The sequence below is a fragment of the Amblyomma maculatum genome, chromosome 4 (genome assembly GCF_055883805.1).
Source record: "Amblyomma maculatum isolate TAMU_Amacu chromosome 4, ASM5588380v1, whole genome shotgun sequence".
NCBI lineage: Eukaryota > Metazoa > Arthropoda > Arachnida > Ixodida > Ixodidae > Amblyomma > Amblyomma maculatum.
The window spans coordinates 57,832,294-57,850,639 of NC_139347.1; the positions used below are offsets into that span (position 1 = coordinate 57,832,294).

Consider the following 18,346-nt stretch of genomic DNA (forward strand, 5'->3'; position numbering starts at 1 on the left):
TCACGCCTAGGAGCACAATTACCTATACAGTGCGCGTCATCCTGGCTGAGCCGAGGCGCCCCTGCCTTTCGCAGTGCTGCAAACAGCCTGCGAGACGGAGTATAATTTATTGTTCGGTAAAGGGGCACAGAGGGGGGGTGAACAGAGGAGGTCAGTAAACCTGAAGAGCGCGCGGACAAAAACTCCTATCGTTCTTGGTCCGCCGAGTCTGCTTGGTGGCGTCGGATCAATGACCAATTTTCAGTGACGAGAGCACGGTGGACGAGGGAACACGTAATACGCGTTCCACGGAGTGGCGGTCCGTCGTGTGAATTGGCCTCTGAACTAGGCCCGGAACTCGCAATGCTTTCTTCGCATTTTCGCACGTAAGGAGACTTGAGTGCACTCCTGAAATTTTTTCAGGAGAAGATGAGGACTGAGCGCAAGAAACGAAACTATTTCTAAATTTTGGGTCAGTAAGTGAATGCGTGTGTGTGAGTGCGAGCGAGTGAGAGTGAAACTGTTACTTAGCAAACCCCATAAAGCTCATGCGTTCCGCGACAGACCTTTGCGCATATGAAGGTGCACTCAGCCACCCTTTACCTGAGCTGCAGAAGGTGGAATATCAAGATCACAAGGCAGTAGCCCAGGGTGAAGGCGTCGCCGGTGCTTCCGAAACCTCGGTTGAAATAGATGATGAACTCGATGCTTGCGGAAGCAGCGCATACAAAGTGGAAGACGGCGTCTAGCAGAAACAGGAACGTGTCCAAATCCATCGCATTCCGTCGGTAGCCGCGATCCTCAGGCGATGTCTCTCCACTGCCCTGCCCGTGTACCTTTTCTTCGCTGAAGGTATAGCGAATGGTCAGGAGCTGCGAGTTTGAGGGACATGGCTTAAAAATTCGACATTGCCACCAACAACTTCACAGCTGGGTATTTGACAACATCGCTCTTAATCGGGCTTTGCAATTAAGGAAGTACGTCGCCTGCTTGACAGTTCAAAAATTCAGCTTGTTCTGTTTCCGGATTCCCTTGAACGTGGACGGTCTACCAAGCTGCGCCGAAATTGCCTGTCTAGTATCGAGATCAAATTCATATGAAGTAGCTTATGTCACAAAAATTTCAGTTCGGTATTGTACTTTGGAAGAAGTGTGCGCACTCTATTTGAATCGTTTACGTTACTATTCGCATACAAAAGATGCCGACTCGTACACATGGGCTACTTATAGCTGTCGTGACGTGCACAGTATATGGGAACGGCTGTAGGTAGTGGGTAAACTGTGCATAAGTGTTAAAGAAGCATACGATGTCGTCGCTCTGTCCTTAACTACTAGTTCTCCGAATCTTGCGCACAGTCTTCTGTATCCCCTTTAGAGTCATGGCAGCACTATTGTCGCTAGTAAAATTCAGTTACATAACTAACGCGGCCACAACTTTCCGATAATTCGAGATCGTGCTTGCACAGTCTTTACAACAATGTTTATGATTGTAGCCTTCAATAATAGTTTAAAAACATGGAGGTTCTGGCTGTTACTTTCAGTACGTAAACTCAAGACTGTTTTGGCTATGCACCGGCGGCGTTCTACTGCCGCCTGTTCGTTTCTTTTTCTCTTTATGAATGCAAGAATGAAGCGGGCGTCAAATCCGCAAATAAATTTGACTTCTTATTAACAAATACAGCCATCTTAATTTCAGTTTTATTACTAGTTATATGATCCTGACGACATTTAAATGGCTACAATTTTCTCCACAGGAACGTGAAGGTGCTCATCACACGTTAATTTTCCCCAACGCCGACTAACGGGACTTCCTCGTAGTAAGCAATCTGTGGCTATTGAAGACTGCAAGCGATGTGTCGCACATATACGTTATGTCGCAGATTGCGGCATCGCATACAGTCGATGTCGCTTTGGGACGCTGAACCCCGTATATACACCGTATACACTAGGAAGGAAGTCACGACAAAAACACGCACCACTCTACCGCACAAGTGTTCGTCATCAGTAACCTGTCTCACCTATCTGTGTTTGTGCGCGCAGTCTTGAGGAACATAACAATTACACGGCGCACCACTTACCGGCGTCAGAGTAAATGCCAACAGGTTCACATTGGGTGCTTATCATCAATAACTAATTATTAGTTTTGACTTGGTTTAGTTGACAGGGTTTACTGTCCTACGTTTTGAGGACGCCGTAGTAGATGGCTCAAGCAATTTCGACCACCTAGAGGTGTTTAATGTTCACTCAAACAGTGCGGTACTCGGGTGCGCTACTTTTCGTTAGGAACAAAACGTGGCCGCAGAGTCCGGGGGTCGAACCCAGGTATCCCAGCTCATTAGTAAAGCGCCCTAACCACTCACCTGCCGGGAAGGGTGCAAAAAGATTTCGGAAGTCATTAACAGTATTGACAAAATGGCTAAAGGTATTTAATACAATATACAGGACCTAAAGACTGTAATCTTGGTGCTTAGTGCAAAGTATTCTTCAAGGAAATATTACGCCTTACTCCCGTGGAAATGAATGTACAAGTGCGTATCATGGCTTTTAAGTTTTATTTGAGCAAAATATTTTAAAAATTAGTCTTACATTTCTCAGCAGTCTTTTTTTTTTTTTTTTTTTTTTTTCACGTGAGCGCCATACAAATTACAAGCCAATGTTCAAAAAATTATATGATTTAGTGAACTGTGGTAGGCCATTTATATTGGATACACCCCGAAAAGCTATGCGTTGATTACGACACGAACAAGTCTTATGTATATCGCGAAACATTAGAAAAAGACAACAATTGCTACTTATTGCTTTATAGCTGCAACTCACTTCTCCATAACTCTTAAAAAGTGACGTAAATTGCTGCTTCATGGCATGAAGAAAACAAGCCGTGATGGGATGCCAGGTGCATTAAGGGCATAACTCATGTCGAGCGCTTCGTCCACAGAAGGCTAGAGCACAGGTATCTTCAAATGACATCCGTTGCAGAAAGGATCAGTCGAACTGTGATGTCACTTCTAACTGCACTTGCCTAGTATGAGCTTGCTAGGTGCGATCGCCAGCGTGTTATCCATTCTCGTTTCATTCCAGTACAGCGCAAAAGAAAAAAGAAAAATAGGGGCTTAATGGTGTCAACAGGTTCATTCTCGAACTTGTTTGCTTTTACCTTGAAAAGGTTTGTCGCTACCATTTGCCTTTTTGGAACGCAATGCAAGAGGCCATGCTGTCAGAGGCATAGCGCGCCCGTTGATGCAGTCCGTTGAAGCCGCAAAAAGTGCTCTCCTATCGCACGCACACAGCGTCGTTAGGACGACGACCCAGGCCTCAGAAGCAGTATGCGGTCGCTTACCTTCACACTGACGCACTGGCTGAATTTTGAGAACGCTGTCCTGCGTCTTCGTATCCCCCACCCCCCGGTGGTCACCCCGCTTCTTTGTTCTTCTTCGCCTCCTGGCACACCACGTGACACTTCTTTGCATCGTCTGGTGGGCGATAAAGAAACGAAACAAGAAACAATAGAATTATAGCAGCGGTATTCCGAAAGACTGCCAGACGTGCCCGGCATAAACAAGGATCCGGTGGCGCGTCCAAGGGGGCCAAGCAAAGGGACGCAGTTGTGCTTGTCGATGAAGAAAAGATCTACTTCAACGAAAAACCAACTAACAAAGATGAAAACACTTGGCAGAACATTGCGGATGTTTTGCCTTCTATTCTTAAGCTCAGTCCAAGAATGTTTAAGCATTAACGAGGTGAAAGAGCATAAGTAATGATTGACGTCAAGGTGTGCGCAGAAGCTCGGCCGATTCACGTGCGTCACACTGCCGCATGGTGGAGGTTGGTGTAATTTTAAAATCAGGCCACACCGACGAAACTGTTGCGGAAAATAAAGTTCATTTCCCGGGTACGCGAGCCCCTAATGCTACTCGCCGCTGCGGCAGCTGTGGGTTATCAGAAAAAAAATTCACCTCACGGGCACTATGCCGGGTCGCTTAGGCGTATACGTCTCCATGTAATACTCTGCGTTTCAACTGATTTGCAGCACCTGACCCCAGCCCAGGATATTTCAAGCCATGCCTACCTTTTCTGATCCTGGCGTATACATAATCTCCCGGCTCATCATCCTTTCAAAATTATGTGGTCTTTTAATGAGGCAGGGCACTAACGTGCTCTACCCGGAGCCCTATTGAAGTCAGGTGAAAGAAATGTCGAACCAATAAATAAAAACACATTTTATTCCTTTCACTGTGCAGGTGGGGGCACTGCAGTAGATGGCAAAAGCCATGGTCACTACTGCCTTCTCTCCAGTGGATGGAATGAGGGTCAGTATAGGTTCTGTATAGGTTCTTCAAATGAACGCTTGCGTTATGGTGCTATTTAATAGCGACCAATGTTACGCTTACGTGCCCCTAACAGCTTAGCTTCGAAGCTTAGCTTAGCTTTGTCGCTGCGTGATTCTGTTCTCTCAACAGTGAGGTTTAGTGTTTCATAGCGTAGCCTCACCTAGCGACAAATAGCAGACATTTTATGAAAGCGAATAAGGGCACAGTTTAATATGATAATTTCCGTCGCTTCTACGGCACGATTGATGAGGAATTTTGGACGGGGAAGACAACGGTACTAATCCACTCCGTCGGACGTCTTTGTCCTTTTTCAGCGACATTTTACACCAAGCAACTAAATTGCTACCATGTATCCTACGGTGTGTTCTCTTTTAGGTTGTTCTATGGAATGCTTTTACTTGAACAGCCGTAAAACTTGTGCTGAACATAACCGGGAAGCGACATCAAATGTTACGGTGCATAAACGATGACACAATGCCGTTAGCAACACCGAAATCATTTAACGCCTTCTACGGATGTGGGTTACATTTAAAGTGGCATTCAGAGCGTCTTTCGAGCTGAAATCACGGTTTAACTTTCTGAGCCGTAATCAGGGAGAGTGAAGAAGAAGCGATACTCTACTGTTGAGAGATCTGAATTACTCCCTGTGATGATCACGTGACTATACTACCTGTCCGCTAACGACTTCGAAGCCCTTCGTGGACGCCGATGGATTAAGCCAGAAACTGTGAGGAGGACTGAACGGAAAGAGTGCCAAGTTATCCGCAAGTTTGTGCCCACGCTATACAACCATGAAAATCGACAACGTGTGCTCTACGCCGTTGAATGCGGCAAACTCGGAGAGCGCGCAGTATGCCTGTCCACACTGGTGACGCTTCTGACTTGAGTGATAGCACAGCGTATATATTTATTTTGCACACACTGCGCACAAATATCCCTATTGTTTTCCTTTTATGTCCTGATCAAGGATACTGCTGTGTGCCAGCCTGCCGCAATATTGTATTTTCGATGCTTACTGATCATGTAGCAGGGGGCTGAGGCCACGTCAGGCGACCGCGCCTTTAACCTCAGCCTCCTTTTAGGCAAATGTCTAAGAAACAAATAAAGAAAGAAAGAAAAAGGACTGAAAAACACGTGGTTACTGAGGCTCAAAGCGAATAAATGCCTTTATTTCTAACTGCCACTCAACACCCCTTTTCGTGACAGGAAAGACAATGAACCTGCCATTACACAAAGAAAACATATGGAAGAAAGAGAAGCCATGAAGTAAGCTGAACGGATGACATGGTTGTACTCCAAACGGTAAATGAACGTTAAACGAAGACCGGACTCCTGTCAGAAGAGTCTTGCACGTACCTGTAGAAAAAAAAAAAGGTGGGGGGGGGGGGGGGGGGGTGATGAAATTAAGCTGTTTAAATAGACCTCACTTAGGTGCAACTGTTCGAGATAAGTCTGAAAAAAAAAAAAAAGACACTGCAGACTTCACAGAAGAAATCAGTGGTAGCGGACTTTGAGAGTAGCCTGGTTAGCCGGGTGCTCCTAGGGAAAATATATCTTCCTTGGGTGCTCCTAGCTCAAGGCATTTATTATAAACTGCACGTGTTAAAATAGCATACATCGATTACGCTTTTTAGCCTCGCAGTGAGTTTGCGAATGGTTTGCGCTTTCATTGTAATATGTCGCCCGATGTCTTATGAATGCCTATCAGAAGATATAGGAGCAATTAACTCATTTGGCGTAGTATGCAACATTCACTACATATTACCGGCGACAAAAATCGACCGTAGACTCTGTTTGCCACACATGGTTTCCTAAAGGACACAAAGAGCATCCAAGGTGCAATTGTTTGTTTCTTTGTTGTACATTTGTCATATATTGCACGTGTACACATAGAGAAGCTCTGTGCATCTCGCATATTATTGATGTTTAAAATTATGTTCAGGTTAATATTTACTCGCGCTATAAAATAATTTAGTTTTACACATTCACAAGTGTACGGAATGTTTCCTTATTGGAGACGCAAACATGCGGAACTACAGAGAGCACAGAGGCCTTTTTAAAGAAAGTAGCCCTTAGCCTAAACATTAGAAGCATATCCTGTATATCATGGTAGCAAATAAATAGCATTTTTTTTTTTCAAATACATAGGAATAAAATCACTTTTAAAGAGGCATCTTTCTTTGTATCCCTTATATATGCTTCTGTGGGTATCTCGATTCCAGCACTCACAATCAGTCTGTTGTCAGGCATCCAAGCCCTCAACTGGTGTGGTGCACAAGCCGTTACCACTCGCCATCTCTCGCAGCCGGTTGAAAGTGAGCTGCCGGATTTCTGCCACAGAAAGGATGATCTCAAAGTCGCGCTCCAAGGTGTGCTTCACTTCCAAGCTCATCAACGAGTCCATACCGAGCTCACCAAGGCTCATACTTGGGTTCGAAGTAGACGGTTCTCTCATTCCTGTTGAGATACATAAATACAGATGAGAATACAGTGTTCTGACTCTCAGCTAATTACTCCTCCCACCATTTTTGCCGACCACTTAAGGAGGACGATACGGATGATGAGAAGAACAATTTCAGTACGAGGTAATTGACATACTAAATACGTGAAACGGTCGCCGAAAGCTTTATCAAATTTCATTTTTGATAATCCGACCCGACAGGAACGCCTAGAATATCACTTTGTACACCATACCGGAGTATATGCAGTCATGCCCACTGGCTATGAAAATAATTCAATTTGAACTGCTTAAATACATGCGACCTACACTTCAAAGCTTGCATGGAATAAAGTGAATGTGGCAACTGATTTAGGCAGTGTGTTAGAATTGGACGTGGCGAGAGAAATGTTACATGTGCATACGAGACAGGAACCGACCCGACAGGAACGCCTAGAATATCACTTTGTACACCATACCGGAGTATATGCAATCATGCCCACTGGCTATGAAAATAATTCAATTTGAACTGCTTAAATCCATGCGACCTACACTTCAAAGCTTGCATGGAATAAAGTGAATGTGGCAACTGATTTAGGCAGTGTGTTAGAATTGGACGTGGCGAGAGAAATGTTACATGTGCATACCAGACAGGAACCGACCCGACAGGAACGCCTAGAATATCACTTTGTACACCATACCGGAGTATATGCAATCATGCCCACTGGCTATGAAAATAATTCAATTTGAACTGCTTAAATCCATGCGACCTACACTTCAAAGCTTGCATGGAATAAAGTGAATGTGGCAACTGATTTAGGCAGTGTGTTAGAATTGGACGTGGCGAGAGAAATGTTACATGTGCATACCAGACAGGAACCGACCCGACAGGAACGCCTAGAATATCACTTTGTAAACCATACCGGAGTATATGCAATCATGCCCACTGGCTATGAAAATAATTCAATTTGAACTGCTTAAATACATGCGACCTACACTTCAAAGCTTGCATGGAATAAAGTGAATGTGGCAACTGATTTAGGCAGTGTGTTAGAATTGGACGTGGCGAGAGAAATGTTACATGTGCATACCAGACAGGAACCGACCCGACAGGAACGCCTAGAATATCACTTTGTACACCATACCGGAGTATATGCAATCATGCCCACTGGCTATGAAAATAATTCAGTTTGAACTGCTTAAATCCATGCGACCTACACTTCAAAGCTTGCATGGAATAAAGTGAATGTGGCAACTGATTTAGGCAGTGTGTTAGAATTGGACGTGGCGAGAGAAATGTTACATGTGCATACCAGACAGGAACCGACCCGACAGGAACGCCTAGAATATCACTTTGTAAACCATACCGGAGTATATGCAATCATGCCCACTGGCTATGAAAATAATTCAATTTGAATTGCTTAAATACATGCGACCTACACTTCAAAGCTTGCATGGAATAAAGTGAATGTGGCAACTGATTTAGGCAGTGTGTTAGAATTGGACGTGGCGAGAGAAATGTTACATGTAAACGAATGGAATTAGCGCAAAACACTATGCTGGAAAGCATGTCAGAACTGAAACAACAGCAACAGTCGGTATCACAGGCAATGATAGAAATAAATGAAAGATTGCAAAAAGTAGAAAACCAAACTTCAGTATTCGAGCACTGGCAGCAGGACATGAAAGAGCTGCATGCTACAGTAGAGCGCCTCGAAAAAGACAATGTTGCGCTTCGATCCCGTCTTGATGACGCGGAGGATCGGTCTAGACGGAACAATTTGGTTTTTTATGGCATAACTGACAATGCAGATGAGACATCGTCCGAATCGGAGCAAAAAATTCTCGAAATAATAAAGACTACTATGAAAATTGATATATGTAGTTCAGATATCTCCCGTGCACACAGACTTGGGCGTTTTGTCAGTAGAAAAACAAGACCACTAATAGCTAGATTCGAAAACTACAAAACAAAGGAACTGGTCTTCTCAAAACGGGAGTGTTTGAAAAGTAGCGGTAAAGGAGTTACTGGAGACTTCTGCCCAGCAACGCGCAATGTCAGAAAAAAATTAATCGAATTTGGCAAATCCAAAGGTGGCGTATCCTTCAAACTTGGTTACAAGAAAATTTTTATAGGACGAAAGTGCTACGGCTACAACGAAAGTGAAGATGCCATTTATGAAATCAGCAATTCCTATGAAAATGCAGCCGAAATCGCGAGTGAAACTCATGGCAGAACTCTCCGGTCTGGTCGCATGATGTCTACTAGCTAGGATCATATGAGGGGAGGCGCGTCGAATAGTCTCGAATGTTCAGTGTTATACACAAACATCCGTAGCCTTTACCCAAAAAAAGATGAATTATGCGCGATAATAGAAGACTGTAATGCTGATATTATTGTGTTAACAGAAACGTGGCTAAATAGCAAAATAAGAAATAGTGAACTGTTTCATTGTGAAAAGAAATATGTTGTCTTCCGGAGTGACCGAACGGGCAGAGTTGGTGGTGGGGTCCTAATTGCTATCAGTGAATGCATCGATTGTTTTGTTGTACCTATTATAACTAATTTAGAGCTAATATGGTGCTGCCTGAATCTGAACTTTAAAAAAGTAATATTAGGCGTATGTTATCGACCACCCTTGGCTGACTCATCATTTTGCGATAACCTACACGATTCTCTAAATCATATTGTAACTCGTTTCCCTGGTGCTGATCTTTTACTTCTAGGCGATTTCAATTTTCCAAATATCGTCTGGTCCTTTGATAACTCATTTTCAAATCCCCCGTCCGCCGAAGCTAATCTGTTTCTCTCCATTTGCTCAGACTTCAACTTATCCCAGATTGTTAATCGTTCTACACGTGTAACACATAGTACATCGTCAGTTCTCGACCTTATTCTTTCAACATCAGCAGACAACTTATCGATCGTTTCGCACCTGCCCGGGCTGAGCGATCATGATATCCTACATTTTACGCTAACGGTGACTCAAACAAAAACAAGCAGACAAAAAAGAAAATTTCGTGATTTTAACAAAGCTAACTACACCGCCATCAACAGCGAACTCTGCTCATTTCTAGATCTCTTTTTGCCATCCCTTCACGACCGGTCCATAGAAACTAACTGGTCCATGTTCAAAAATAAAATTTCCGAATTAACCATCCGATACGTCCCCCTTAGAACCGCCTACACTAACAGCAAAGCGCCTTGGTATAATACACATCTGAACAGATTATCAAACAAGAAAAAGCGTTTGTTCCGTGCAGCCAGACAGTCTTTAAAACTAACTCATTGGCTATCGTATAAAAAAGCGGCTAAATGGTACATCACTTCTTTAAGGTCAGCTAAGTTGTCTTTTTTAAACACTACTCTTCCACAGTTACTAAAGGCTAATCCAAAGCGATTTTGGAATGTCATACGAGGGAACACTAATAACACTAATAACACCTTATCATTGCTCACTAATTCAGGGGACTCAGTGCCGTCTCACCTCTGTTCAAAAGTACTTAACGACACATTCATTCAGTCATTTTCATCCCCTGTACCCACCAGTCATATTTCAGTTGTGAATGCTACCAATTATCAGCTCATGGACCCAATAATATTTGAATCAACAGGTATCAAAGCTTTAATAAACAAACTGAAACCCAAATTATCTTGTGGAACTGACGAGATAAATATTAAATTTTTGCAAAACACTGTAGAATACTGTTCAATAATACTGGAGTGCATTTTTTCGCAATCTTATGATCTTGGCATTTTGCCCCATGACTGGAAATCTGCTAAAGTAATCCCCATCCACAAATCAGGTCCAGCACACGATCCCCTCAATTACAGGCCTATTTCCCTAACATTCGTACCTTGTAAAATTATAGAGCACATTATATACACACATCTTGTTAACTTTCTCGAAAATAACAACTTTTTTTCAAGTGCACAGCATGGATTCCGTAAACTATTCTCTTGTGAAACTCAGCTTGTCTCCTTCACTAATGATTTGCATGCCTATTTAGATTCTGGCTTTTCGACTGACTGTATATTTCTTGATTTCTCTAAAGCTTTTGACAAAGTAAGCCACGCACTACTCCTTCATAAACTCAGCTTTCTAAACATTGACCCTGCTGTAATTAATTGGATCCGCGCTTTCCTCACATCCCGCGTACAATTTGTAAATGCTAATGAAATCAACTCACCTTCTGTCCCAGTCCGGTCCGGCGTTCCGCAAGGGTCGGTTCTGGGACCGCTATTATTCTTGATTTACATAAATGACTTGCCTTCCTGTGTTTCTTCGAAAATTTGCCTATTTGCTGATGACTGTGTTTTATACCGTAAACTTGCTGATAATTCCGATATCCTACTAATCCAGAATAACCTTAATAATATTAGCGAATGGTGCAGTAAATGGTGCATGCAGTTAAACATTAACAAATGCAAATCAATGAGGGTATCTCGAACTAATGTAACAAGTCCTATGTATATGCTTAATAACGTCCCATTAGAATCTGTAAAGTCATACCGCTACCTTGGTGTAATCGTTACTAGTGATCTAACCTGGAAATTGCATGTCAACTCCATCATCGCTAAAGCCAATCGTACTCTCGGATACATTCGTCGTAATTTCTCCCTTGCACCATCATCATTAAAGCTATTAATGTATACAACATACATTCGTCCACAACTGGAATACGCCTCATCTGTTTGGGACCCCGGTCAAGCAACACTCATACACTCCGTTGAGGCAGTACAAAATCGCTCAGCCCGGTTCATCTTAAATAACTATCAAAGGACAGCCAGCGTTACTAATATGAAAGCATACTTACATCTCCCGCTGTTATCTACTCGAAGAAAACTATCCCGCCTCTCACTTTTTCACAAAATATACTACCATAACTCCACCTTGCGTTCCTCATGGGTTCAGCCACCATCCTACATTTCGTTTCGCCGTAACCATAGTCAAAAGGTAAACATTCCGCACACAAACACAGTTGCCTATTTTAACTCCTTTCTTCCCCGCACCTGTAATGACTGGAATAACCTCTCTGCATCACTAACAAGTATAACTGAAGAACAAAAATTTAAATCCGCGCTGCAATCTTTTTTTGCCTAGTTGTTAAAACTTACTGTATGGTTATTTGCATAACATCATTGTATACTGTTGCTTATTATATTTTTATATTGTTGTTTTTAACACCTATGCCGTTTTCCTAAATTTCCTAAATTGCACATGTACCTTGTTCTTTTTCATTTGCTTTGTTTTTCAGATTTGTACGTTTTTGTTAACCTTCTGTTTTATATATATATCCTGTATGCGCCCCTCCCCTCTGTAACGTACAACTGTACCCTGAGGGTATTATAAATAAATAAATAAATAAATGTGCATACCAGACAGGAACCGACCCGACAGGAACGCCTAGAATATCACTTTGTAAACCATACCGGAGTATATGCAATCATGCCCACTGGCTATGAAAATAATTCAATTTGAATTGCTTAAATCCATGCGACCTACACTTCAAAGCTTGCATGGAATAAAGTGAATGTGGCAACTGATTTAGGCAGTGTGTTAGAATTGGACGTGGCGAGAGAAATGTTACATGTGCATACCAGACAACAAGTTTTGTTCGTTTATCTCTTCTTAAACTATTTTCGGCATGCTAAAGGAGCATTTTATGAGCCCGTTCTTCAATTGACGTAGTATGGTTAAAGGAATATTGTGCAGTACCGACGACGCGAAACTATTCAGCTTAAATTAAAGGGCTGGACTGGCGAGTGCATTACTATCATAATGGCACATCTTTTCATTGGCAAGACAAAAATTAGAGGGTGGCGAAAGCCTACCCTTCCTCTCCTATCATTTGCCTCCAATCGTTTGCCTCTTATCGGCGTTCGTTGCAGTGCTACATATAATTATAATTAGTTTACAGGAAAAGAAAGACGCAGTATCTGTCACAATTTCTCCGACAAGTGTGAGTATCTGTCACAATTTCTCCAAGTGTGAGTTTGGACGGTACACCATCGCCCCGCCGGGGTGGTGCAGTGGTAAGACGCCCGACTACTGTGCCGGAGTTCCCGGGTTCGAACCCGACCGCGGCGGCTGCGTTTCGATGGAGGCGAAACGAAGAGGCGTCGTGTGCTGTGCGATGTCAGTGCACGTTAAAGATCCCCAGGTGGTCGAAATTACTCCGTAGCCCTCCACTACGGCTCCTCTTTCTCTCTTTCCACTTTCATTCCCACCTTCCTCCCTTTCCTTACGGCGCGGTTCGGGTGTCCACAGAGCAAGTGTGACAGTTACTGCGCCTTTCCCTTCCTGTGAACCAATTTAACTTAACACCATCGCTCCTGTCGCGTGGCGTTCCTTAGCGCGGGTTCATGTGTGGGATTGCAGATGGCAGGAACGCTAAAGAACTAATCTCGCGGAAACCCGCGGAATATGACAGATCTCGCGCACAGATTTCGCGTACAAATCTCGCGCACAGGATTTCGTTTCATGGATCCATAAAGGCTTTCGCCTTAAGAAGGCTGTTATTGGCGTAAATAAGTCTAAAGGACGCTGGTATGACATCTTACCGAAGATGTGTGAGATGGCCTCCACAAGATCTCTTCTCTTTTCCATTTTCTCTGCACACTTGCTTGATTCGTCAGCTTTCACAAGGCTCGACACGACAAGCTGGCTCTGACTCAGAAATTGGTCCAGCACACTCAGACAAGAGTTGATTCTCTGCGGAGCACAGCCGGCGAAATCAACATCACCGTCTTTCATCTGGTCCAGCACGCCTACATCACCGATCGGACCCCACTGAACAGCCAGTCCTTGAAAGACAAAGCACAGCGGGTTATACATAAGGGAATCAAAACATTTCCTCGCTTATTCGCGTCTGACCAAACAGCTGACCCCACAACGTGATCGCGCACACTATCGAGTGCACGCCGACCACGTCGGGCCGTGCTCTTGTGAACAAAGGAACAGCACGTGCTGACGCAAAATTAGGGGTACGCAGAAGCTTCGTCTTAGAGCGCACGCTACAGCACCATTAACACCGTCTGTTCATTCCGCCAGTAACACAGCAGTTCATTAGCATACTGTCGTAAAGCATACATGGGAGCACTCTCTATACATCTTGCGCGCCATCTGTACTTGCGGCAGCGAATACGATTGCGGGTTTTCCTGTGGGCGCTGACGCTGATATACGCATTACTACAACGTAGGAGGAGGAGAAGGAAAAAACAACTTTAATGTAACGCCCTATTAAGCGTCGAGAATGTCATGGGCCAGGGTCACCAAGGCTAGTCTTTCAGCTGGTCAGATGCTAACCAAGCCCGTCACGTTGGGGGGAGGAAGGCTACATCGACTTTTCTGCGACCCGGGGCCCTTAACATTGTCGCGTTAAAACCAGCATTTACTGATTTGGTTACAACAACGCCAGCTAGCGGTTAATACACTAAATAATCCAGGTCGTCCGAATCACCAGCAGCCTTGCCGTGTACTCGAGCACAATAAACTCTGTTCGAGTACGTAACTCGGTGTTTGTCCCCTCTGGCCCGAACCCGCCGCAGTAGCGACTTCTCGCACCGCGGGTTGGGGGTCACAGCTCTGTCTGCTAGGGCTGGCACGCCGGGGCTAGAAGGCGACTGTAGCGTCTACAGTCGCTACAGGAGAAGTATACAGACAGCTCACCGGGCAGACCATTGGCGACGCGGTGTTCACAGATGCGCTCAACGACTGAGTTGGCGTAGCCGTAGTTGGTCAGCCCGGCGTGGCCCCGACCGCTCACCACCGAAGAGAAAACAACGAAGTGGTCGAGGTCGGGACATAGCTTGCGTGAAAGCTCGTCCGACAGACTGGTGCCAACAACCTTCGGTTTGCACACACGTTCAAAGGACTCGGTCGTCTGGTTTTCAAGAAGGGCGTCGCTGAGAACCTGTAATCAGTTGCAGTGCATATAAATATCTGAAAGATTTGTTCCATATCCTTGCGTTTGTATATACGTGATAGGTAGGATAGATCCGTTAGAAAACGAGTAACATAGATGACGTGGGAAACAAGCTTGGAGTTGCGAACGCAAAGCCGTAATGTGGATTAACAGACAGTACTGCGTTTTGCGTTCGCAACTCCAAGCATGTTTTTCAGGTCATCTATGCTACTAGCGAACACGATGGTTAGATGGCATGCTTGAGGCGCTGCGGATGAAGTTATGTGATGTTAGGAAGATAGTGAGAGACTGGAAAGCGTGGCGTGATATGGTCCATAGGGTCACGAAGAGTCGGACACGACTGAACGACTGAACTGAACTGATGCTACTAGTTCTCTAAAAGGTATATTCTAAGAACAAAATGCGAATTAACAGGCAGTTTTGTCTCGTCCCAGTGGCGCAGTGGTTAAAATGCCCAACTACTGTTCCGGATTGGAACCCGGGTTGGAACACGACCTATGTTTCAGTGGAGGTGGAACGGAGAGGCGTTCATGTGCTAAGCGGTGACAGTGCTCGTTAAAGATTGCTAGGTGGTCGCAGTTGCTCTGTAGCTCTTCACTACGGCGTCTCTGATAACCTGACTTGCTTTGGGACTTTAAACATAAACCATAAACCAAACCAGACAGTATTGTCAATTCTTCGTCAATTATCTCAGTTAGTTTCGACTCAATCAAACCGTGTTCTATTAACCTATCACTTAATGGAGAGAGGCCGGAACCTGGTTGCAACTGAACATCCTTTTGTTCACTTCAGACACGGTTGTGACATACATATGTGCGGATAATGAACCTTAGCAATATTTTGTCACACGTTCACATGCAGCAACTTAACATGGAACGGTCAATACGAAACATATAATAATGGCGGTGTCCGTAAATACCGCTCAGTACTAGTAAAGAAGGTTATTATGAAAGATGCGAACGCAGTTGCGTCTAGGAGTCGGCAATGAGTACATTTTGCACTAACTCTGAGCGAACAGATATCTGCACAGAAGTGATGTTAGAAAAAAAAACTTCTAGGGGACACATCGCACAGCACACGGACGCCACTTCGTTTCGATGGAGGCGAAACGAAGTGGCGTCCGTGTGCTGTGCGATGTCAGCGCACGTTAAAGATCCCCAGGTGGTCGACATTACTCCGTAGCCCTCCACTACGGCCCCCCTTTCTCTCTATCCACTTTCAGTCCCACCTTCATCCCTTCCCTTACGGCGCGGTTCAGGTGTCCACAGAGCAAGTGTGACAGATACTGCGCCTTTCCCTTCCTATGAACCAACCAACCAACCAACCAACCAACCAACTTTGGACCACTAAAGTGCGATGAGGCGAAAGCATCTGTTGCGCAGTGGCCCGAAGCCCTCCACTACGGCACCTATTTCTCTCCTTTTTTTCACTCCCACCTTACTCCTTTTCCTTACGGCTCGGTTAAGGTGTCCGTGGAGAATTGTGACAGATACTGCTACTTTTCTTTCCTGTAAACCAATTTAAAACACAGCTGATGCCCGCTATACTGCGTCTACTTCTATATGCTGTGTGGTGCGGCGTTCGAGAAAGCGCCAGATGAAAGGCGGCGCACGGACGCCTGGATCGAACGCCTGGCGGGTGTGACGTCATGAGGACGTCACATCCTGTCATCATGTGATGGCGTCATAGTCACACACTTCAAGGCATAATATACACACGTCTGATGACGTCATCATTTATTTCAAGGCACGACATACTACACCATTGATGACTTCGATTAATTTCACGGGTACTATATCACTGATGACGTCATCGCTTATTTCGAAGTACGACATACTACGCCACTAATGGCATCATAATTTATTTTAAGGTACGACATACTACCCCACTGATGACGTCATCAAACTAAAGCGTAATGGACGGACGGACACGATAGTGGCCGCGAGCATGTACCACTAAAGGCTTTCGCCTTAAAACTTTCTAAAAGCACTGCAGTATCTGCACTGGAGAAATGCGTAAGCCTGAGCGCCCCTTCGCCCTTTGTCGAACACAACCAGCGTTCCGTTGAACGCATCAAAGTTTAACTGCGTTCTATAATTGGTTTACAGGGAAAAAAAGGCGCATTATCAGTCACTCGCGGAATTCCGCCGACACATCTCGCGGACAACACAGCAACGCTCAGGCTTACGCATTTCTACAGTGCTGATTACGCAGTGACCTCGGAAATTTTTTCCTATCGCCCCTCATTTCCACGCAATCCTGGCGACAAAGTTCTGATGCCAAAATCCTCAAGCATAGCCACTTGATGCTGACGCATTAATAACGTGAACGCCACATACGCATAAAAATGATGTCAGCTCGCCCGCTCGCTTACAACGGAAAACGAGTGACAACAAAAACACCACCGTGACACAGGCGAGGCTTCGCCGTATCTCCCCAACTCTCTAGTGCGGATCTGGGTGCTTCCACAACCCCTGGCCTTTCAAAGATGTTGCTTGCTCGGTAGCACGCTCCATACTACGCTCCACACCGGGTCATTCAACAAACATCTGCGTCAATTACGCAGTTGAGCCTGTTGCATCATCATCATCATCATCAAAACGTTTTATTTCCACCGAAATGGGACTCTTTTTTGGACCCCACGGCACGAAGGCCTAAGGGAGCCCTACTAAGAAGCCTCGCAAACTAAGATCTGGTTAAGACACGTTGTTGCTTCACGGCCTTAGCCGCCAGGCGGATGGCTTGTTGCTGTTGAGCGCGGTTCTCGCTCCGCAGCAAGGTCTCCCAGGCTTCTCTATCTATATTTTGCTCGGCGCCCAGGCTACCAGCACATTCCCAAATTATGTGGTCTAGAGCTCGTCCTCTGCGGACTTGCGTCGCCGTGGCCACGCGAAACAGTACATGTCAACCGACTAAAGCCCTACTAAGATGCCTCTGTGTTTACCGCGCCATAAGTCGCCCGGATGGCTCTTTTTTTTTTTTTTTTTTTACCAGGAGCGAAATTATACTGTACTAATATCTATCGTTTCAGCCACCGACATGCACCTGCGTGTTGGCGTGCCCGCAAACGAAGAAGTTGGCTGCTGTCTTGGCGGTTGGCTACGCCTAGCACTCCGCTGCAAGATTCGCCTGAGCGCCTCAATCCATCCGAGCTCCCTGAATAAACGCAGTACTACACTGGTGAAGAAGACTTCAAGAGCTTTCGCCTAAAATACGAGACTTCAGAAAACATCCATCAGAGTGTTCCCATACAAAGCAACCTATCCACTTCAGCTTCTAGGCAAAGCCTCTATCTCAATGAAATAAAAAGAGAAGCACATCGAAAAGGACATCTTTGTCGTTCCTAGAAACCATGCACCATTACTAAGCTTCAAGCATCATCTAAGCTGAGGCTTGTCCAAATCATATACCAAATACCAAGTTGATGAGCATCTATATCTAGTAGTATTTATCGCGGAAATATGTTCAGAGTTCAGTGCAGTTGGAAAACTCAAACACCAGCCGATTCCCCTGTGTGTGTACAACACTGTCTCACCAGGTGCGCAACCACACAGGCGTATCCCGTTTGCCTTACGTGACGCAACAAGAAAGAACTTGAACGCCTCCTGTATCAAGATATTATTGAGCCAGACCTACACCATGAGTGTCCCCTGTGGCTATTGTGCCTAAACCTC

The 18,346-nt window shown here is 44.8% G+C and overlaps 1 protein-coding gene across 1 annotated transcript in view; it reads right to left on the reverse strand.

Annotated features, from left to right (window-relative positions):
- Positions 1-6,548: 6,548 nt before the first annotated feature.
- The window catches only part of LOC146191138 (fatty acid synthase-like), a 56,046-nt gene continuing 44,248 nt past the window's right edge, over positions 6,549-18,346 (reverse strand). Inside the window, exons 23-25 of the mRNA XM_084600278.1 lie at positions 14,417-14,660; positions 13,309-13,551; positions 6,549-6,763 (exon numbers count right to left, since the gene is read on the reverse strand). Coding sequence (XP_084456404.1) covers positions 6,549-6,763; positions 13,309-13,551; positions 14,417-14,660 — 702 coding nt within the window. The remainder of the gene's footprint in view (positions 6,764-13,308; positions 13,552-14,416; positions 14,661-18,346) is intronic.